Raw genomic sequence first — 23,460 nt, 5'->3', positions numbered from 1 at the left:
AGTGCTGCAACGTGACATGTCAGCTGTACCTGGAGTTTCACTCCTCTCCCCATCACTGAGTATTCCCATCCTGACATTGGAACACATCCAGCAGCGGTGGGAGGACAGAGGGGGCAGAAGCATGGGCAGAGCTGACCGAACAACTTGAGCTGATTGATAGCAGACAGCTCTTGGGCATGTCAGGAAGCAAACACACACTGTTGGAAGTACACCTACAGCAAAGAGGCAGAAGAAAATGCAGTATATAAAGGCTTCAGCTGTTGGCAGGAATTTCTTATTTTCACTGTATAAAACCATGAAGTCACAGAATCACTGAATCGTTTAGGAAGAGATATCAAAGATCATGGAGTCCAACTTTTGACTGACTCCCCCTGTAAATGCCCCCCCTCATCCTCACTCCTGATGTTCGTAGCCCATGGCTGTGCCAGTGGGAAGGTCCCTGACATGTCAGTGCAGGATAGGGTGTGAAACACAGGATACAATCTTTTCAAAATAGTATCTAACCAATAATTATCCAACTTCCTAACAGGGTGGTAACAAAACATTACCTGCCTCCTATTGGATACTATGGGTATATTTTGAATTCACTTTTCTCCTCCTCCACAGTCTGTTGAAGGTCTGTTTTCATGGTTCATTTTATCCCCTTGGGTTCTCATAACGAGAACTCTTTACAAACCTGGCTGCCTTCCCAAGAAGAGTGCCACAGCTCCCAGTAAAGAACAGAGACTTATCAATAGCTCCTCATCAGGCAAGTCAGGCTTTGTCAGAAGTGGAGATGGCAAAAACTCTTTTTTCATTCAGCCTCCTTCCTGATGTTTTCCACTCCTCTTTTTCCAGTCTTCCAGCCTAGAAGTTGCCCCACGCCCTTTTTAATGGTACAAGTTTTAACTAGTTGAGAGGTGAGTGTAAATATGGTGCCATGCTAGAAAGCACCACACCAGGATTACTGAAACATTGCAAAACATTTTCACTGGTACCAAAAATATTTGAAAATAAATCCGTTTCATCACCACCCAACATTACCACAGATTTCTGGCATGAAGGATGAAAATAATCTAAACTCTTGGGAAGGCCTTATGTTTCAGATTTGGTTTGGATTTGTGGAAGATATGGAGGGAGACAGTTATGTGTCTTTACCCTGAAATAGTTACTTTTTTCTGTGTCAGAAAACATGATTCACGAGGCATGCCAGAGAGCATCGCTCAGGAAAGAAATGATTGTATCCCCTCAGGCCTCCCCATCCCCTGTAGAGTTTCAAATCCTGCCAATGTGACTTGGGACCATGACTGAACTTCACAAACTGTGTGAAGTGCACTAAACTGGGGAGCATTGGGAGCCCGCCACAATGTGCCTGTGTGGTCACTGTTCTCCTTCGTATTCCATAAAAATTCTTTCTTCTCCATGATAGTAGCAAAACAGGTTTGAAAGCCCCACATCCCATGGCTGCACTGGTAGGACCCCTCACAGCCTCTTGAAGGGACCCTGGTTATCACACAGAGGTCCTGCAATCTTCAAACCTGATGTCACTGATAATATTTTGCTTAACTTGTAGACACAGGGTGTGATGGAATGATGTGTCTTGTTCATCTTTCCAGAGTCAGAACCAGCCTAGACTCATACAGGGCTGAATTTCATCCAGCTCAGAATGAGGAATTTACTTCCTACTTGTTTTCTTATTGACTCTGAGATCACCAAGATGAGTTTCACTTGTATCTCACAGGACTCCTAGCCTGGGAATACCCTGAAAGATATCATTGCAATTCTTTCATAGAAAACTGCTATCTAAATTATTACTATTAATAATAATTATTATTTTCTGCTATAATTTTACCTGTTATACCTGGACTGTGAATTTGCTTCCAATCTGATGTAAGTTGTCTCCCCACCTCCTGGCAGAACAGAGTTCTTGCAGAGCAGAGCAAAGTAGCCATGTTAAATTGGCTGGGGGCCAGCTCCAGAGGCACAGGTAAAACAAAATCCAGCTCTATGCAACCATTATGGATCAGGAATATTTAAGAGGCACAGGCATCATCTTTCCAGCCTTCACTAGAGCCTTTAAAATTAATGAGCTCAGAGCCCACAGAGGAAAAACAACGCCAGCTCTGTGTTTCTGCTGCAACAGAGCGTTCGGCAGGGAGCAGCCGGGGGGACCCAGCAGCCCTGCCTGACCCGGCCGGCCCGCACGGAGCAGCCTCGGGACAGTGCCCGCAGGGCTGGAGCACCAGGAGACCCCCAGGGTAGCTAAAACCAGGGCTAAAAAAGAAAAAGCGCCATTTGACTGTGATGAAATATTTTGCTATGGAGAAGAGAAGATTTGCTGTAAATCATGCTGTGAGAACACCTCTCACCTGTGATTTATCCAAGCTTCATGTGCAGTGGCACTCTGGCTGCTGGCACCTGACTTCACCTGTTACCAGTTCATGAAGCACAGAGTCTGAAGGGGTTTTGCTTTACTAGACACAATGTTATTAAAGATTTATCAACAGCACCACGGCAGAAAGCTTTTCCTTGTGACCACAGTGTAAAGTAGACCGTGCTCCAAAATAGCAAGGGCAGTTTAGGATTCACCCAAAATATTCTATGCCAAAGCAATGGTACTGAATTAACTGGAGCAGTGTTGCCGCATACCTGTCTCATCTCCTGCCTCTGATTTCTTTTTTTCATTTGGCTCTAATAACATCTCTATGCAGTGGGTGAGATGAAGATAGAAAATTACCCCCTCCCCTGAATCCTATAATTTTGTAGTTTCATCAGGCTGTTGTTTCACTCATATCCAAACCTTGGTGATGCCCCTGATGCTCTGCTCTGGTCCCTTCAGCTGGCGCCTGGCACGGGGCTGCCCCTGCAGAGGCAGATGCTTAGGGCATGCTGCCCAGCACAGGCACCAGGACAAGCACAGCCTCCCACTAAGAGCTGCTCCTCTCCCCAAAGGGCCACAAACCAGTGGGCAAGGAGGGGAGTCCAGTTCCCACTCATGAGGGAGGCAGTCCACAGAAGGGCACAGGATGAAGAGGATCTCTCCTCCTGATGCAGTTATCTCAGAGAGCCTCCTCCGTGACCACTCAGGCCCTGTTCAACAGAATCCAGTGCCAAGCTCTAGGGCTCCTCTTGCCCCAAAGAGTCTTGTAGCAGCAGATGCAATCCTGGCTCTGGGTTAGTGATTCTACCTAAGGTTTCAAGTTGTGTCAGGGGAGATTTAGATTTGATATTAGGAAATACTTCTTCATGGAAAGGGCTGTCCAGCCCTGGCACAGGCTGCCCAGGGCAGTGGTGAAGTCACCATTCCTGCAGGTGTTTAAAAAAAATGTGGATATGGCACTTTAGGACGTGGTTTAATGGTGAACATGGTGGTGGTGCCAGATCAGCCCAATTATATTAAGAGCTCTTTTCCAACCTTAACAATTCTATGATCCCATGATTCTCCTGCTACAGCAATAAGTTCCTTTGGTGGGAGGCTCAACACTGCTCATAGAGGCACCCAGGCCAGCAGTTCCCCCTTACCCAAAGGAACAGGCCAGGCACAAAATGGTCTACAGGGTTTTCTTTACAGGAAGACCCTTTTTGGGTAGTCCAAGTAGCACTTCAAATGAACTTTACAGCAAACACCAGTGCACCTCCAAGGCTTCATGGGCAGTGACCCTTGGAACTCCCAAAATGACACAAAATCAAGGATTAACCCAAAGACAGCCAGTCTTTGAACTGATGAGCTCTATTTAACTCCAGATCCCTAAACAAGCTAAGCAGAAAAACTGCAATTTTGAAATCAGGTGAAAATGTTAAAAATCCTGGTGCAAATATCCAGAAAAATTTAACCACGAGAGCCAAGAGCCCAGGAGGGGTCAGTCAGCAGCCGCAGGAGGGCAACAACCAAGGGTGCTTCTGCAAGGAAGAGCAGTGCATTAACTACAAGAAAAACAGCAGCATTCTTCTCTCAGATTTTATTTCAATTTAATTGACAGCTTCACCCCATTAAAAAAAGAAATACATTAATTTCTTAAGTATGTACATTCAGAGAAATTAATACAGGCCCTGTGAAGTGCAGCAAACTGATTCTTGTCAGCACAGCCAAGGCATGGCATAACATGGAGTAACATCTGTGCACACAGAATGGCAGGGAAAAGTATCCACAATGGCACATTTCAATCAAATATGTTTTCAATTTATTACAATATGAAAAAATAACAACAATTGAAAGAAACAAAAGGAATAACTTCGTCTTGGCAAAGGCACTTTTAACTGCAAACTCCATCCAGCAACTGTAAAGCAGCCCAGTGTATCCCAGAATGAATCATCACTTCATTCCCACTCCAGCTCATCAGGCACATCATCTTTCACCAAGTCCTTTAAATAGCAGTCTGGCTTTAAACAGAAATGTGCAAATTCTTTGTAGGACCTATCACTTTGCTTCCCAGCTCTCCGCACATAGATGGTCCCTTACTTGGCCTTAACCATTTCCATGGCTCAGGCCAGTACCTGCTTAGCTCCTGGACAATTCCTGCCTACAGCATGGCAGTCAGTGTTCACCAGGATGGCCTCCCTCCACCGCCAGCATGGAACCACCTACAACCCAGCCAGGACAACTTTCCTGCACAAAGTGTGAACCATGTTTATAAATTAATACCAGCACAGTTCCAGCAGCAAAGGCCAAGCTGTTCTTGACTTGCCAGGGAAACCAGAATTCTGCAGCTAAACAGCTTCATGCAAGACTGACTTATTCCCAAGTCTGTAACACTGTTTGCCTAGAAGGACCTGACTCCCATGCAGGTGCACATGTGCTCCCTTCAGGAGCTGAAAATGGGATTGTCACTGTCCACATGTGCTGCATAGATGTGCTTGCAGAGAAGCAAGCTCCTGAAAGAAAAGCATTCTAAGAATGTCTCCCAGCCTGTGCACATGCCAATTGTATAGGCAGCCTGACATTCACTGTTCATATTCATAATTGGCACTAATGAAGGAACAAATTGTTTTCTATTCTTTGCTGTTAGGTCCTTTAACACTAGGATGAACCCAGACTCACTTTTTCTTCCTCCTTCCAGCTCTAACCTTTGGCATAGCTCATTCTGGATCATTTTTTTCCCTGAGAGATATCCTCATCTCAAGCAACCTCAGGAAGGGAAGAAAAAGTAGCCCTAGCCATAGTAAATTTTCCTGTACCATACTGGGAAAGAATTCTTCCCCCAGCCCTGGCACAGGTTGCCCAGAGAAGCTGTTGCTGCCCCATCCCTGGAGTGTCCTTTTGAAGCACTCTAGTAGTTTAATATCTTATATTGTGATGCCCAAACTGTCCCCAGCACTTGAGGTGAGGCCGCCCCAGTGCAGAGCAGAGAAGGACAATCTCCTCCCTGGCCCAGCTGGCCATGCTGGGTCTGGTGCCCCCCAGAACAGGGATGTCCCTGCTGGCTGCCCGGGCACTGCTGACTCATATCCAACTTTCCAACCACTAGGATTTCCAGGTCCCTTTGCATGGTGCTGCTCTCTAGCATCTCATTCCCCAGCCTGTCCATACATCCAGGGTCGCACCATCCCAAGTGCACAATCTGGCACTTTCCCTCATAGAACTTCACTGGTGATTGTCCAGCCCTCCAGTTTGTCCAGGTCTCTCTGCAGTCTCCCTTTACTTCACTGGAAAAGGGAAAGCTAAATGAATCTGGAACACTTTCTTGGTAGTCCAAAGTGCTTCAGGTCAGACATTCCACTCCCTGGAACAGCCCACTGGCTGGGAAGCAGCCTGTAACAGCTCCAGGGCATTCAAACCAGGGCCAGCAGCTGTGTCAGACCGGGAAAAAGGCAGACTGGGATGAGGCACCAACAGGGAATCAGAAGACACAATGAATACAAGGCACAAATCAAGGGAACTGGCCCCCATAAACTTTTCACAGGTGCCAGTACCCACCTGAGCTCAGGCAGTGACTACAAAGGGTCTAGACAAAACAGTTCTGAGATGGAGATCCATTTCTTAATAAGGGCTTTGAGTGCATGTGTTTTTTTCTTAAATTAATTCTCACAAAAGGAAAGCCAGAGTTTTTCAAACAGTTGTGATCCTTCATTCCAGTATAGAAAACACATATGCAAACATGGCTTCAGACCCATGCTCACTTAAGAGATCATTTTAAAGCTCGTAATAAAAATATTTTTTATACAAACAATAAATACTTCAAGCATTTACAAAAATAAACGGTCCATTCCCATAAAGAAGGACATTTGTAGCTGAACTTCCGAATACATCTGGAGGCAAGGCAATTATTGATTAAGCTAGTTAATAAAATCTTTGGTATGAGTACAGGACATTTTTATCCACTGTTGGCTTCCTTTGGTGTACTGTACAGACAGGCAAAGAGAGAGCTTTTCCTTAATTTCTTGACACGTCTTCCAAATACAACATACAAATATTTCTAACATGTCTTCCTATGATAATGGGAGAAAAACCCAAGATTCTCCTGGCTCTTCCTATGACTTGCGTTTCTAAAACAGAATGACGAGAGGAAAAAGAGAAAGTGAACACAGTTAGATTTCATTTTAGCTAGGAAGCAGCATCTGCAAAAAATAAAAACCAATTGAAAATAACTCTAGAGGAAAGCCCATTTCCTTCAATTTGCGGAGATCCACTGCCAAGAGAGGTGAACAAGGAATCTGTTCAGATTCATTGCCGCAAGTTGAGACAGGAAGAGGAGATTGATCAGTTAGGGATGGGGGCAGCTTCACCCCTGAGCACAGCACTGGCTGGTGTGGAGCCAGTGTGGGGGCAGTTAGAGCTAACAGCCAGAGCCAGCAGCATGGGAACAGCTGTAGCTGCTGGAACTCAGCAAATGCAGCCAGCATCCCGCAGCCCTGGCCAGGCTTCCACCAGCTCCCAAGGGGTGTGGGAGCCAGAAGGCTTTGGGTGTGTCCCATGACTGCTGGGAATCATGACCCATTGCTACAGCAACAGCAGTTCACATGACTAGTGTATTTTAAAAGTGCCCCTATTTGTGGCATCTTGTGTAGGCAAAATATCCATTATTTATGCCTCAGCATGTCTGCTGTGCAATTTGTATCCGGAGCTCATTAATGAATGATGACACCTTGATCCACCCTGTTAGGGAGCCCTGTCAGAGGAGGAGCCCGGCTCGTTCCATCCCTGCTGAGGGAAGGCAGCCAGGAGAAGCCCCTGAGAAGCTCACCTGAGTTACAGCAGTACCAGAAAAGGGCCAGTCCTGCAGCCATGCTGAAACATGCCAGGAAAAACACTGGGCCTACAGAAAATGGCAAGAAAACACATTGAGACAGGGCAGGGCAGCAGAAGTTTAGCTCAGCTCACAAATTACCAATTGCTATCAATATGCATAATTCAGCATATTCAAATGAAGCTAACATATTCACAATTCTGTATGTTCTGTAGCTAATGTACTGTGAAGCACATTTATTAGAGTGCAATTAATTTTTACTACAGCTGCTTTGCCACCATTCCCTGTTCCCCTCTGCTCATCTACCAGCTACAGACTATGGTATTTAAGTAAAAGTTTCCAAACCACATCTCCTGAACGCTGCCTGCCTGGAATTACACACAGTTTAATGGTGATGGTCAGTACTGATGTTCAATAAAACCTTTCTAATTCATACTTATCCACTGACAGAACAGCATAAAGATTTATATCTGCTTCTTTATTACACAATACTCTATTTGTAGTTACTATCTCACAAGAAACAGAGATACAATGAAACTACACACCTACTTGTAGATACAATTAAGCAACACCTATCAATTTAATGACAAGTGTACTGCCTCAACAAATTCTTGGAGCTGACTGCGTGGACAAGGACACTGGAGAAACAGCAAAGGAGCAAGGACTTGTTTGCTCTTTGGCTTGTAACTTCCCAAGGAGGGTGGCTAGTGGCCAAACAATCTCTAATCTGAGGCCAGGTCAGAAAAAAAAAAGTAGCAAGTAGAAAAAAAAAATACTACTTCATTTTCTTATTTCCAAGCACTTTCTCTGTTCATCCTGTACTGTTATGCAGCAGACAGCAATAGCAATGTGTAAACTCTGAACAGCAATTTGGTTCAATATTCACAGAAACACCACCACCACTGACAATAATACACATTGAGTTAAACAGTGTTTCTGCTATTTATTTCAGTTTCCTCTCAGGAAACTGCAAAAAAGGCATAATTCACCGAAGGTGTTTTGGCTCTCTCATTATTGTATATAAATCTCTAAATAAAATACTGAACTTCAATGATACAATAGTTCATTATAAATGGTGAGAACTCTTCTTTTTTAATTTGAGATCTTCCTTTTCAAAATATGCTACCATGAAAAAAATATTTGTCCCTGTAATCTGGCATTGAACAGAGGAAGGTGAAACTAATTAGTATAATTTCCTAAGGAAAATATATTTAAGCTTTTCCTTCCTTTCTGTTATTGCTTTCAAATGACTTGTAGTTAAATTGAGAGCTTAAAAAAAATAAAAAAAAAATTGAAAGCCAGATCAAAAAGTTATTGATGGCTTTATGGAAAATAAATAGACCTTACTGTTCAGGCATTGAAGAAATCACAGGAAATGAAGAGCTTAGCTGCAATAGTCTAAGTAATACCACTGTAAATATTGATTAAACTCTACAGTCTCTTCAATTTCCTGGCACTAGTTTCCTCGACAGTAACTCAGTACATTTTCCTCCATTAATTCTACTTAACTTGTGACAGTAAAGACATCATAAGCCAAAGTGGTTGCTCTATGCAGTGCAAGTTACATGATATAATAAATTGCATCATAATCTGCAAAGCCATTCCATCCGGTGACACTGTATGATTTATTTACCCCTGTCATTTAGCATATATTGCTCCTTGTCAGTGTCTATCTCTGTGGGATCTGGGGTTTCTAGAAATAAAAGCAACACATGAAAAGTTAGTACTCAGCTCAAGCAAACAAACAAACATAATCAGCACATGCAAAATGGTGCAAAACACCACATTTCAGAAAAATATCCAATATTGACATAAAGTATTAACCCCTCCAATGGTAAACCATTCCTAGAGTTAAAGTTGGACTGATCAAAAGACACAGGCATAGAGTCATCTGAATGCAACTACAAATAGCTGCAGCCCCACCTCTGATCAGCTTAAGCACTGACCACATCAATAACATTACACTTTTTTCCTAAGTTAGGAAAGCAGGAGATAATCCTTCACAATACCAGCAGTTTTCATTGTAATACACAGAAACTCTTTGTTAACAGATGCACTAATCTCAAAACATCTCTATAATTTAATGTATCACCATTCTTTGTTCTTGAGCAAATCTCCGGGCATTGAGGTATTTAGCAGGTAAAGCACATAGAAAAAAACTTCTTGGTGTAGATTATTTACTAAATGCAGGTCTCAGCTGAAGGCATGCCCAGCTTCTTTAAAACTCTGTAGGTGCTACACACTAACATTTGGCACAAGTAATTTCAGCCTCTATCTTTCTGCAAATTCTAGTAGAAAAGGAGGCTGGCTATAGGACAAGGTGTTCAGTAGCTTCCAGTCTGGGCAGAAAGACCCTTTCAGAGCTGCCTTTGCCACACAGATGTGGAGATCATGCTGTCTGCAGAAGTGGGATGCACAGCTGTCACCAGACATGGCAGAGGAGTGAAGGAGTGACTTGACTTTCCATAACACATCACTGATCTGCAACACTGTTTTAGCCAAACCTTTCGGTAGTCATGCAATCACAGAATCATAAAGGTTGGAAAAGACCTCTGTGATCACCAAGTCCAACTGTCAAATGGCTAGGAGGGTTAAAAAAGAAAAGGAAAAAAAGTAAGACTTCTGAATCTGGCAATCAATAGGGAAGAATTTAAGGCTGATAGTTTCAACTGCTCTCCTTCTTTCACATGACACCAGGATGTAGGAGAGGTGCCTTGAAAACTGCCCAGTCCACCCAGGCAGCAACAGGGGAACATGCATCTTCCCTGCTAAGGATATCCCTCTCTGTGGGGGCACAGGGAATGGTCCTGGAGCAGGACAGAAGCATCTGGTGCCCTTTGCTGTGAAGCCTGAGAGTCACCAGAGCAGCAAGGAATGCTGCAAAGCCTCCATGAGCTCGGTGTGCCCCTAGCAGCCTCACCCAGCCTGCCCCTTTGAGGAGCTGATGTCCTTCCTAGAAATTCCAGCTAGGAAATCCTCACATTGCACAGGAGAGCACAGACAACTCTCTGCCCCACTTCTATCGCTGTGTGGGGCTGATCTGAGCCTTTATCCTTTAAGTCTATGTCAGCATGGAGAGAAATAACATTTTCTGAGTCCCTTGGAAACTCCCATTTGCGTCAATAGCTCTGAGGCTGCCCATACTGTGTGCCTTACCTCCCCTCTAGTGGGAATGTTCAGACATTACCAGACACTTCACTGGCAATTTATGCTTCAGGCAAAGAAATTTTGTTTTAGCATGAATTTTAAAGCTGTCTTAAAAATGAAAATGAAATATTTGAAAGTATTTCCTCTGCTGAAAAAAACCTGTCATATGTATAGCTGCATGTAATCTATTACAGAACTACGGAGTTCATCCATGAACCATCCATGGCTCACCCATGCCCTCACTGATAATTTCTCTAGCTGTTTGTAAGGCTGCTTGTTTCAGCTCAGCCTGCATTTAGAAGAAAAGCCCCATGTTAGTGATTCTCCTTGTTCTTCATCTTTACAAATTCTAGTGGCAGTTTTACAAGACATTTTGTTCTTGAGCACCCCTTGAGCACTTCCAAGAAGTAACATCTGAGTAACAAATTGTCCATGTTGGAGGCCTGAAGGATAATGCCTTTAATATTGAAAATGTCCAAGTTCACTTAAATGAAAAGTTACTCCTCATATTGACAAAAGGAGCTTTTCCTGAAGCATAAAGGTGTTTGCAGTTTTAGCTTAAAAAGCTGCACAGATGTTTCTTGACCATTCAATCCAGAATGCAGACATTTGTTTTAATTACAGAACTCTAAGAAACAGCAAGCATATTAACACAATCATCTCAATATTTCTTTCTTAGGTCAACAGAAAGAAACTACCAAACCTCAGCACACAGTAATGTTTTAACTCCGTTCTTTAAATTATCCTTATCCTTCTGAGGATGGTAATATAAAAGAGTGTACCAAGATAACAGAGAATTTAATGACTTTTCGTGGTTACTGAAGTCAGCAGTTTGCAGCAGCAGCAAAACTCTTTTTGGGTGCCACAAGGAGCTGTATGTTTAATGTGAAGCACTTCCAGCACAGGTATTTGCTATGCAGAGTCTGAACTTCAGAAACCCTCACCCTGCCTACTCATGGCTACCTGAGGAGAGCTCGGAGTCACCACATAAATCATGTGCAAGGATGAGCAGGTTTCTGCTCTAGCTAAAAGTGAAAATATCCTACAGACCCTATCCAGGTCTCCTTGTAAAGATACATTTTCAAAAATGGCTTGTAGAATGTGCTATTGAACATTAAAAAAGCTTCAACTCTTAAATATGAAAATAGTCTTGAAATTTTTCTTCTTAGTAACTACATCAAGACTTCTCAAACCGCTCTTAATTCATAAAGGCTGTCTGCTAACTGCTAGTCAGCCTGGCAGAAAAACTTGTTTCTTGACCTCTACCAAAGTAAAAATTATAGATCCAAGACAATTTGATTGAAGAGCCTCTTCTCCAAAGTGCACAACTTCTGCAAGGTGAACATCAGATCAAAGCATTGCCTTCAAGCTGCTGCAAGGCTCAGTCAGTTGGGATTGGGGTTCATCTGAAATTCTGAGGCAGGATGGGCCCAGACTTCCTCGGTTCAAAAGGGTTCAGGTATGGATGTGGGGTAACTCTGCAGCCCCCCCATGCAGGCAAGAAAATGGTCCTCCACCAGTTTGTGCTGGGTAGATACAAATTACTTCTTTCAAAACGAAAGACAAAATGAAGGAAATTACAATTTTACATTACAAAATCCCCTTACAGCTTTTGGAAAACTCAAGTCAGAAGAAATTAAGGTATTTACATAGCTTGTTTATTTTTATTATTTATAATCTGTTTAGGTAGTTTAAATGACCTACACTACATCTGAAATTATGTTTTGTAATACACTGGTGAGGAAATCCACAACTCAATCAACTTACAAGTCAACTTACTCAAGATTTTCCTGCTTGGCAGGTCATTAAACAGCTGTTCAGCATTGATCTGCAGAGCCCTGTAAAACTCCTGACAGTGTCTGTCTCCTTTCTTTTGGAGGTGTTTTAGCAGATCTGAGAGCCTGGTATGGAGTGATGCCTTTGGGTTCCTGAACTGCAAGAGAAAAGTGCTCATCAGAAAAGAGATTAAAACAGAAGAGAGATTAAAAGATCAATTTTACACCACTGTGCTAGTTATGTAGCTTCTTTATGGAGCTTCTTTGATATTTACCAAAAGAATGGGCCAAAAAGGGAAACCTAAAAAGGACAAACATACAGTGCACAGCCCTGAGCTCCATGTGGTCAGCAGGGTCTGATGGAGAGCATATTGTGTCTGCCTCTCCTTCTGCTTTCTTCTGTCCCAATCAAGTGAAAGACACTCTGCATTTGATGTCTTCACTGCATCCAAGCTGACATGGTACTTGCTATTCTACAGTTTCATTCTGGCAGCTGTAGATAGACTATTTCAGCAAATCTTATAATTTGAAATAAAGTTTGATGCTTTCAAGTTCACCCTTAGCTGCCTAGTAAGGATCCCTGAAAAGGCACTTTATACTGCTTATCCTAGTCCCAGTACTGGAGTGTTCATCATCCCAAGATTTCGTATTTCATGGTTTCTTATTGTTTCCAGCCAATTAACTGCTGTACACCCACTTCAACAGGCACAAATTCCCATTACTCAGGTTGGCAAACAGTTGCCGTGGGAAATACATTTTTTCTATAGTGCTAAATGTGATGAGTATTAGGAGACCTTACAAAGAGAAGGAAAATGCATCCCCAGCTTTACACATCAAACAGTTTTCAGTTTATTTCAAAAAAAATCTCGAAGCCATTTTCAGCAAAACACCATATTTCATAGCAGCACAGTGGAAAACCTTTGTAGCATACTGAGTTAGGAACAATTGCTGCTTGAGGGGGACAAGAATGCCACAGATTTTACAAAATACTCCTTATTCTGACAAAATTCCCACAGTACCCTGTACCAGATACAGCTGAGATTATAAGCTTCCTAAACATTCAATAGAGTTGACACAAACTTGCCTGAATCTATTAAAAAGCAGTTCATTTCTGCCTAAGTGCAGAAGTCACAAATCATGTTTCAGATTCTTTATGAGCTTATTTTGAAGCTCTTGAGGGAAGTGGCAAGACTGGCTCAGTAAACGATCTAGCTCTGCTCTACACCACAAAACACTAATTGTCCCCATGAAGTTTGATTCTGGTAGAATTGGACCTATTTTTCCTGATGTTAAAATACTGATACGCCAAAACTCTTTGCAGACACGAAGCCAGCAGAGTTAAATACAAACTATTTTAAGTAGGATTGTGGAAGCTCTTAGCTGACTTTAATTTTGTCTCCACACAAGATTAGAAGCTTTTTCTCCCTAAAAAGAGCTACCCATTTTTGAAAGCTTCACATCAGGGAGGGTGGCCTTCCTCCACACATGGTGGCACCACTGCAAGTTATTAAGTCCACCCACTTCCCACAGCTCTATACTCACTAGTGGGACTAACACCCCCCCACATCTCTACCAATACTTAAAATTATTAATTGGTTAACAAAACTGATTGAGCTAATACAGATGATTTTGTGGGCAGAGATGGATGCAGCACAGATCATCGGGTGTGCCACTCCACACCAGGTCATGGGAGGAGACAGGCACGCCAGGCATGTGGTCACAGGATGGGCGCCCTCCTGCCCATGGACTGGCTGGACCGTGGCATTAAACTGCTGCTGAAGAGAGCATTCTCTCCCATGACCACTTGGCACAGGGGACGTGCCAGCCCTGTGACTGCTCCTCCTACATGAGATGCCAGACACAACCGCTCAGCAAGCAGGAGGTGAGGCAGGCTGGCTGCATGTGGCACCAAGAGTTGTGTCAGGAAGAGGGCAGCTGCGGTAGTGACCCGCAGAAGCAACACAACAGTCAGAGACACAGCAAAACTCCTCAAATTACCTTTTCTGCTTCTTCATTGGTAAGAATTTGGGGATAGACTCTGTTGAGCTGAAGAACAATTTTATCAACCACTTGCTCATTCAGTCGGCTAGTGCTTGTAAGGAAATACATGTCATGCTGCAGCCGATGACAATACGACTGATCTAGAGATAAAATATCACAGAAGAAACCAAAGCAGTTAATTAATAAGACATTTTTAAATTCCATACATTTCATTTTCCTACCACTGATTAAATAGCTAAAATAAAATTATCACCAGCACCTAATATTAGCAGGCTGAACTATCTGTTAGGGAAACATAACACTGCCATGTGCTTTCAAAGACTCATCCACTTGAAATTGCACAAATCAGAACTTCTGGCTGGTCACTCCTACTGCCTCTCTCCTTCCAAAGGGAGAAGGCTATAAATCATTTAGAAGTCAAGCTCTGATGGATTATTTAATCAAATACAGCCTTAAAGTTAATAAATCACTGAAGATAAATACTCTATCACTTATGAAATCAGATTATGACATTTAAGGCACCTGCAAGATGCTTCTCCCATCCAATGGGATGTTCTCATTTCTGCTCTTGGAAATAACAAGGCTCATAAAAAAACTTATCATACATGCCCATAAGGTGCCAGACTGTCTGCTAGAGCACCTGCAGAAAAAACATCAGGGACACCCTTTCTTAAGTTCTTCAAACAGGGAGTTTGTAAGACACAATTCCCAGCAGAGGAAGGGACCTGACAGATCCTGGCAGCAGCCAGAATGTTGGACAAACCCATATAAAGCACTCCTGCTTTATATGCCTGTGCTGAGGTGTGTGCCCTCTGAAAGCTGTCACTAGCCACTGGCACAGCACAAACTAGAATTTTCAAGTTACACTGGTTGCTAAAAAACCCCTTTGTAATTTTGTTTCTGCTCTTTTTAGCATAAAAACCCTCATGTTGCTTTCTGTATGAGAAACATCAAACAGGATTTTGTTTGTCACAATCCCCTGAATGCATTTCTTCATAATCTACTTTCACTGCCTTTCTGGATAAAGCCACAGGACCCTAAGGAATTGCATTGCCATTTCATATTTATCACAGTAAATTAATAAGTACAGCTGCATTTCAAATTTGTAGGCTGAGATCAGCCCTTCCTTGCCGCACTGCAACATGCAAGCACCCTCATCCATACCCAGGCCCTGGGAGCTGCCAACCACCTTTAGTCAGGCAGGTAGACACTCCCAATTAATAACTCCACCAATATTTACATAAGGACTCTGGACACTGTCTCTGACACCATTGTATCTTTATTATGGTTTCATCTTTGGTTTGTTTTCCCCTTAAAAGCCTTCTTAAGTTTATCAAGCAAACAAACAGGATCATTAAGGAGATAAACTTAAACACAACAGACACGAAACCCAGTGCAGCTCTGTGGTGTTCTCTGGAAAACACAGAACTTGCAAACGTCCATGCCAGAAACCTCAGTGGTGTCTGCTGTGCAGTGCAAACATGAGCTGCTACTTCCTGTAAAACTCCTGGGTGTTTTTCATAAACATTATACAGGAAAGCTGACAACCAAAACCTGGAAGGTTTGGATCTGATGATCAAACCATTTGTACATGTCCATGACAACTCCTTTCAGAAGCATTTCAGGGAAGAGGAAGAAGTCTCTCTCAACAAAATGTTAGCTTAACACTAATTTAGTTTTGCCTTTTCCTTTTCAAGACCCCAAGAAAGGGATGCCAAGGATTTAACAAGAAGACTGGCTGCAGAGAAATGGTCCTGAGATGATCAGATGGCACTGGTTACCAAATGCACCCACGAAGAGCAACTGGTCTGCTCCTCTGGGCTGAAAGGATGGCAGAGGTGAAAAACAAGATGCTACCCTCCTCTGCTACTCTCACCCACTGCCATGTGCTGGTGGCAAGTTACCAGCAGTCAAGGGACTCTAACAGCAAGTCAGGAGAATCACAGAATCATTTAGGTTGGAAAAGAACCTTAAGACTATTGAGTCCAACCATCAATCCAGTATCATCACCATGTTTAGCACTAAACCATGTCATGGAGTGCCACATCCATATGTTTTTTGAACATTTCCAGGGATGGTAACTCCACCACTGCCCTGGGCAGCCTGTACCTGGTGTGGGCAACCCTTTCAATGAACAAATTTTCCTTAATATCCAACCTAAACCTCCCCTGGTGCAACCTGAGGCTGTAACCTCTCATCTTGTCACTTGGTGCTTGGGAGGAGACCGACACCCAACCTGGCTACACCCACCTGGCTAAAACCACCAGTCAGGGAATTGTAGACTTCAACAACTGCAGTGAGCAAAATATTAAAAAGCACTTGGTACTAGAGTGTGACATTAGGTTACACACAGTCCCAGTCCTCCAAGCTCCATATGATGGCTGAAACAACCGGACCCCCGAGTCACCAGGATAACTAACCTGTGTGCTCCCCAGGTGTAGAGGCACAGTCCCAGCGAGCTGGACGGAGGCTGGGAGTAAACAGCAGAATTCGCTGCCACACAACACGCAGCCAGTGTGCCAGGGTGTGAAACGTGGCACTGCCCGGCTACACCAGGCCGGGGTTCCGCACGCCCCGGCCGCCCGAGCCCCGCGCCCGGCCCAGCCCCGCCCGCCGTCCCACGGCCCGCCCGTGCGAGGCCCAGCAGCGCCGCCGGGCCGGACCGTGCACCGGGGCGGTCACCCCGACCCGCGGCCAGGCCGCGGCCGCGCCCGAACCGCCGGGGCCACGGTGCTGCCGGGGCCACTGCGGGGCGCGGGGACACCGGCGCTGCGGCCGCGGAGGCTCCGGCCGGGCCTGGGAGCGCGGCGGCCCTCACCAAGCCGCCGAGGGCCCCTGCACCCTGCCTGTCCCGCACTCACCGGCCATGGCAGCCCCGGCCCCGCCCGGCCCGCGGGCTGCAGCCTTCGGACGGCGGCCTTCGGCCTTCCTGCCAGGCCGGGACGGGGCGGGGCGGGGCGGCCGGCGCCGGGCACCGCCTCCCGGGCCCGGAGGCGGCGGGGGAAGCGCGGAGCCGGCAGCGGAGCGCGGGGCCGGGGCGGCCGCGGCCGCTGCCAGGGCGGGCCCTGAGCCCCCGTAGCCCACAGCGGCGTTCCTACCGCCTTGACCTTCGAGGTAAAACACTTCTTCAAATGTCTGTGCTCACCAGCCCGTCCCGTGAAGAAGCATGAGTTTATACTTGCGCAGTCACAAGTTTTTATACAATTAATGCATGATTGGTAAAGCCGCGATTTCCTTTTCCAGAAGAAATTACCCTGTCCAAAATACCATGTCTACATCTTCACAACATCCATGTAGAATTTATATTTTCCTTGTTCTGTGGCACAACACGCGTCTCAGTGCAGCTGGACAGGTAGTGACTGAAGCCCAAGGAGCAGGGACAATTTCTCTCATAGAAAAAGTTTCAGTGAAGCATGTAATTAATTGGGATAGTTAACTTTGTGAGTGAAAAAGTACAAGCAAATCTGTGACTGTAAAACCTGCTATTTGCCCCAAATTTCATCAACAAGTAATTACCTAGCAAGGAATAGAAGAGAATATGCCTTGCTAGGGATAAATGCTTCAGAGGATTGAAGCATTGTCAATTGCTGTGACATTCGTGGGGCGTATCCTTGAGAAGATTAGTGGAGTATATACATCCTGAGTTTATCCTATTTACCCTCCAGAATCCAGATCTTCCTAATAGCATGAAAATACATTGTAAAATTATTATTATTATTATTGCACATGGAAACCTTGATCAGGTCTGCATTGGTGTGATTTTGGCAATGTACTTCAGTAAAGAAATAGAAACCTTGTGAAAAGTAACTTGGAATTTTGTAATTCCTTTTGTGATATATTTTCAAGGCTATTTTTGCATGAGGCTGGGCTACCTGGCAGAGTGGACAGCGCCCCTACCCATAGGAGGGGTTTGGAGCAAAATTATCTTTAAAGTCCCTTCCAATCCAAACCATTCTTGTATTCTATGATTCCCTTCTATATGTATGATAAAACATTACAGCAAGAGGGCTTGCCTAATACTAAGAAGCAGTGGGAGAATGCCATGCTGAGGATTTGTTTTTATGACCCCTTTATACCTCTATGAATTCATTGCATTTTGTGCTCTGCTAAAAAGTTTCCCTGGAAACTTTTAGAAATTTTAAATTTAAAAGCTTTTAGGACTTTTTAAACTACTCGAATCTAAACCACTAAACCGATTTGTTTATTTGAGTGAATTATTTGACTTACTAAATAACACCCTTGTCCTGGCAACATTATCATGTAGTGTTTTGTTTTATCTGTTAACTGTTGGATCACAATACGCTTTCTTGTTTTCCCACCGCCAGAGGACTGAATCTCTTTAGCAACAAATTAAATCTAGACAGCGCAAGCAGTTCCTCTAACAGTATTTCTTTGTGCTTAAGAAAATACAAGTATTTCTTAAAAGGTCAGACAGCGCACTAGGCGCCCTTCAATAAGTTTCAGTCAATAATTTACAAAAACAAGCTCTAAGAAGGGGGAAAACCTTCCGCACGGCAGTTGCGGGCTGGCCACTCCCGTCAGAGCCACTGCCCCTCTGTCTCTGAACTCCTGTTCCCACAGATTTGCACCTTTCAGACCCTTGTTTTGCCCAAATTCATCGTCACAAATGTGCACTTACAGCTTCTGTAGAGCATCGTCCATGGGTTTCAGGGTGGGTGTGTGCCGTGCCCGGCACACGTCCCGCGCGGGGCGGCCGCCGTGCAATTCTCCTTGACGGGATAAGCGGAGGTCACGGGCAACTTGGAGAAGCGAAAGTAAACAGGGAGGGAGCGAGCCTAGCTGTGACAGCCGGCAGAGCTCCGCCGGGAGCGATGCGCGGCTGCTCCTCTGCGCCTGGGAGTCAGCAGCAATTTGCTGGTGATTTCAGGGGACGTGTAATTAGCTCTGAAAACCGAGATGTTTGTTTGCTCAGAGTTATGAAGGCTTTTTGTGCGTATGCTAATAATTTCTAGAGTTGCTTTGCATATAAAATGGGTTATTTTTCAATATTATTTATATAGTCAGAGTATGATTATTGGTATGATTACTTTGTTGGCTAGAAGGAGATGAAGAAAAAAGTTCTCCAAATCCAAACGCAGAAGCTGTGCTGCAAATTCCTAGCTCTTTATTCCTAACCAATTAAGCCAAACCGTTAAAGGGAACAGAACTGACTTAGATTAAACCTCTCCCAGAGGTGGGTGCTGGCACTGCCCAGGCTCCCCAGGGAATGCCAGAGGCTGCTAGAGCTCCAGGAGTGTTTGGACAGCTCTGCCAGGGATGCCCAGGGTGGAATTGTTGGGGTGTCTGTGCAGGACCAGGGGTTGGACTCCATGATCCCTCAGGGTCCATTTCAGCTCAGGATATTCTATGATAGCCTGGAGCATCCACAGGTCTGGAAACCCCTGGTCAGTTTTAACTTCCTGTATATTCACCTTGTACCAGGTGAATTACACACCCCTGGTTCTGCTCTATGATACCCTATCACTGGAAATTTTAACAGCATTAGTAAAACAAGAAGATGATGCAGATAATGAAAAAATTGTGTATCTCTTATTCCTGGCACAAGGGAATAATGGGCATATAGAATAAGTCCAAGTATACTGATCACAAACAGTCCTGGTAAATATTGCACAGATTCTGGAGAATGAACAACCAGCTTCACAAACATGTTCAATACTGCACTTGGCTCTTTATCTAAAGTACAAATCAAATTGTACCCCTGAAAAGAATACTCAGCTAATTATTTTTTTAAAAACCAAACAATTGAATTCTTTGAAGATAGGAAGCAAATAAAGCTGTTAGAGCATCCTACCCTTAAAACAGGTGTGTAAATAAACATTTAACAGATTTGGCAAACTGACATTCTGAAAAGTTATGGGAAGGGAACAAAGCCACTTCAGGTACATGTCCTCACACGGAAGTCATCCCTGTGCCAGTTCTGGGCCTCATCTGACCCCCAGAGCCAGGAATGAATGAGAGGATGGTGTGCAGTCTGTGTAGTAAAGCCCCGGTCATGGGTTACTGTAGGTCCCTTAGAGATCTTGGGTCACCTCGATGGAGAGTTGCTGGGGTGTGACAGCCCCCTGTTGCACAGGGGACTGATAAGCAGAGATAAGAGATAAGGGGACTAACAAGAGACAGATAAGCAGATGGCTTTATCTTTTGTAAAAGGGATTTTGGGTATTTTAGTTGTTGTAGTCATAGTCTTGTTTACGTTTTCCTGCTTAGTTAAATGTTAACAGAAATCCATAGGAGAGGCCTTTTTTAATAAAAAAAACAAAAGAGGAGTTGTGGAGGCCTGTGGGCCTGCTAGGGGGCTTCGGGGGGCTATGCCCTGTAAGAATGTCCACTGGCCTTCAACCTCTCCCATGGACTCCCGTGACATGCTGTCAGTCAACCCCAGTGCCACGGCCCCTGTTGGCCCATTGGCTGTTCAACTGCCTGTTCACCATACATGGCCAAGGTTCTGGCAGTTTCTTTGTACCTCCTTGGTCTGTACCCCTGCCTGTTTACCCTTGTGTTTCCCTTTTGGCCACCGTAATCCTTTTCCTGCTCACCCCTTCAGGTAGGTCGTTGCTGTTGGCTCTGCCCCTTTGTACCAGTGTATAGTCCTCCACCCTCTACCTCTCCCTGTCTTTGTCCCTGGACCCTTTCAGAGTGTAGGTGAAATAAGCTATCACTGGAAACCTATCCAAGCCTTCCTGCCTCCGCTGCCTCACAGAAGCAGCTGCTGCGTGTGAGTGTGGTATTGGCTGTGTGCTCCATGGAGCGCTCTCCTCGTGGGGACGCTTCAGGAAGGTTTCAGCAACCAACCATCTGCCTGTGCTGCAGCAGGTTAGAGGCCACTGCAGACTCCAGGTCATAGATACAGCTAAGTCCTGTGGGAAAGACTTCTGTGAGCAGTGTGCAAGTCATCAGTTTTACAAAATGCACAAGGAAATGCAAGTGTTCAGTAGCAGAAATAGGAGCTTGAATCCAGCTGGAATCACTGGCCAGCAAACATTTAAGGGTTACAAGGTTTTAAATGTCTGTTTTAGAGTCTCAGCTGTTTTCATCTCCTTCCTGCACAGCACTTACTTCCCTTCTGACAATAAATTATGTTAGCACGAGCAATAAAGCTAACTCCAGGGGGTGCAGCGATCAGAACTAAGCACAGTCCCAGAGGGAGACAAGCCACAAATCTTTCACAAACAGTTGGGGCGTTGCTTCCTTATCTTGGTGTAACTTTGCTGCCTCTTGTGTTAGCTGCCCAAATAATGATAGTCATTTAGCTCTGGCACAGGGACAGTGAATTTACCTGTCTTCTGGGGTGTTTCCCATGGCTGCCACCATCCCTGGCAGCTCAAAGGTGCACTTTTTGTCCCATCCAACATTACTCAGATTCTCCTCATGCAGAACAGGAGCCAGGCTGTCTGCTCACACAAAGTGTTGACCCAAACATCCCAACAGGGAATTTATTTCACTTGCAGTCATATTATTGTATTTTCAAGCCACATAATAAAATGAAAACACCAGGGAACTAAATAATGGAATTCTGCAAACATAATCATAGAGATGGGAAGAGGAAGGAAATTCAAAAGAGCTACAGAGAGGCAGGATCAAGGATATCTGTGTACCTTAAGCATAATATTGCCAGTAGGGCAGAACACCTCCCTCCCATGCCTGTAACTTTTAAATCCTAGGCTGAGATGTATCTTCTTTGTGAAGGACTTGTTTAACCATTTGTTCTACACTTCAGGGGAACAGAGAAACCCCTCCATTCCAGTACTTTTGAGGTTTTCTTCTCTCTCCTTATTATATTTGCCCTTTTCCATTTTCTAAGGGCCAGGCCCTCACCACCCTCCCAGACAAGAATTTCTTTCCTGTATCTCATCTAACTATCTCATCTAACCTTCTGGCAGTGGGGGACCATTCCCCCTTGTCCCCAGTTCCTCTCTAGCTCTCCTGGAACCCCTTTAGGCCCTGGAAGAGGCTCTGAGGTGTCCTTGGAGCCTGCTCCTCTCCAGGTGAGCACCCTCAGCTCTCCCAGCCTGGCTCCAGAGCAGAGGGGCTCCAGCCCTTGGAGCAGCTCCAGGGCCTTCTCTGGATTCTCTCCAACAGCTCCATGTCCTTCCTATGCTGGCACCCCAGAGCTGGACACAGAGCTTTGGATAAGATCCTACCAGAGCAGAGCAGAAGGGCAGAACCATCTCCCTTGACCTGCTGCCCCCACTGCTGGACAGAGAAGCTGTCTGGCTCTGACAGGCAACTGAAAACTGCAGGCAGAATAGCTCACAGCACAACTATAGTGATAAACACTAGCTAGTACTAATTGGACGAATTGAGAACTTAATTGGGTGGAGTGATGGGAAATACATCCATTCTGCTTTTTGCAGTGCATAGTGAGAAGTGTGTTGCAGGATGCACCTTGGTATAGCATACAGTAGAACTGAGCTTATTAGAAACAAGAAAAAAGCTCTTTTGCTGCAACTTCTACCTTATTGAATTTCAAGCTCACGTTTTTTATCTCTGCAGAGTATGGTTAGGATAGAAGAGGGCATTTGCCAGCACGCTACAGTAATTTGAATTCCAAAACTGAAGCTTCAGAACTGCAGGTTGTGAGAGACAATACCTGATTCATACCAAGGGAATATATCATAAAACAATTACTGCAGCCTGCTATAAGGTCATGTTTCTACCCATGAGAGGGATGTGATGATACCCTTTAAACAGACAGCTGATGACAGTATTAAGTAAGTCTTCAAGTGGAACAAAAATATAAGTAGTATATACTTATATAGTTATAGTACTTATATAGTAGTATATCTACTATATATCTACTATCTAGTACTTATATACTTATATAGTAGTATATCTATTTGCATATAAACAGGAGAAAAAACACTGTATCTGTTACTTTACTGTTCAAAAAGGACAAAACAATAAAAAACCCACCTCGTTTCCTCACATGATAAACATATTAAAAACAGGAAATGAAGGCAGGCTTTCAAAAGCCACCTCAGCCCTTTATTTAGAGAGGTCGTGTGGGGATGATGCTGCAGTGATCCTGAGCTGGCTGCTCCAGGAAGGCTGCACTGCTGTCCCCACCTGCACACCAACTGCTCTCACACTGGGACACCAGTAGAAGCTCCAGGAGGTCGCTGGTGGGGGCCCCAAGGTGTGCCACAGCACGACACCACATCCCTCCATGTGCCATCTCCCCTCCCACCGGCTGGCAGACCTGCAGATAGGCCTCTGCTGCACCCAGTCTCACATGGTCTCTAAACATGGAGCAGATGAATTAAAGACCTTTCTGATACAAAACAAAAGGGCATTTAATTAAAATCAAATTTTTTGCAGTTCTATCATGCTACTTTGTAAAAATATGGGGGACT

At 44.5% G+C, this 23,460-nt stretch overlaps 1 protein-coding gene across 4 annotated transcripts; it reads right to left on the bottom strand.

Moving 5' to 3' along the window:
- Positions 1 to 3,929: 3,929 nt before the first annotated feature.
- CARD19 (caspase recruitment domain family member 19) lies at positions 3,930 to 18,861 on the bottom strand. Of its 4 annotated transcripts, none has more exons than XM_084214836.1 (6): positions 18,726 to 18,861; positions 14,084 to 14,226; positions 12,090 to 12,243; positions 8,797 to 8,856; positions 7,161 to 7,232; positions 3,930 to 6,462 (listed from the first exon to the last, which is right to left on the bottom strand). In XM_084214836.1, exons 1-6 carry the CDS (start codon positions 18,739 to 18,741, stop codon positions 6,350 to 6,352), a joined length of 558 nt encoding a protein of 185 aa, XP_084070962.1. In that variant the 5' UTR covers positions 18,742 to 18,861; the 3' UTR covers positions 3,930 to 6,349. The 4 variants fall into 4 exon arrangements, with proteins under 4 accessions (XP_084070962.1, XP_084070963.1, XP_084070964.1 ...); XM_084214837.1 differs by lacking the exon at positions 18,726 to 18,861 and adding an exon at positions 16,948 to 17,066; XM_084214838.1 differs by lacking the exon at positions 18,726 to 18,861 and adding an exon at positions 16,507 to 16,918.
- Between the last annotated feature and the right edge of the window lie 4,599 nt (positions 18,862 to 23,460).

Source organism: Fringilla coelebs (genome assembly GCF_963513975.1).
Source record: "Fringilla coelebs genome assembly, chromosome: 13".
Classification (NCBI taxonomy): Eukaryota; Metazoa; Chordata; class Aves; order Passeriformes; family Fringillidae; genus Fringilla; species Fringilla coelebs.
This window is presented reverse-complemented; position numbering and strand designations above follow the sequence as displayed.

Bases quoted from the DNA above. Each gene is read 5' to 3' on its own strand.
- CARD19 (XM_084214836.1), bottom strand. The intron at 12,244-14,083 runs GTAATTTGAGGA...TTTCTCTTGCAG, and splicing joins CCAATGAAGAAGCAGAAAAG to TTCAGGAACCCAAAGGCATC. The intron at 8,857-12,089 runs GTAAGTTGACTT...TTTTATTTCTAG, and splicing joins GCCAAGCAGGAAAATCTTGA to AAACCCCAGATCCCACAGAG.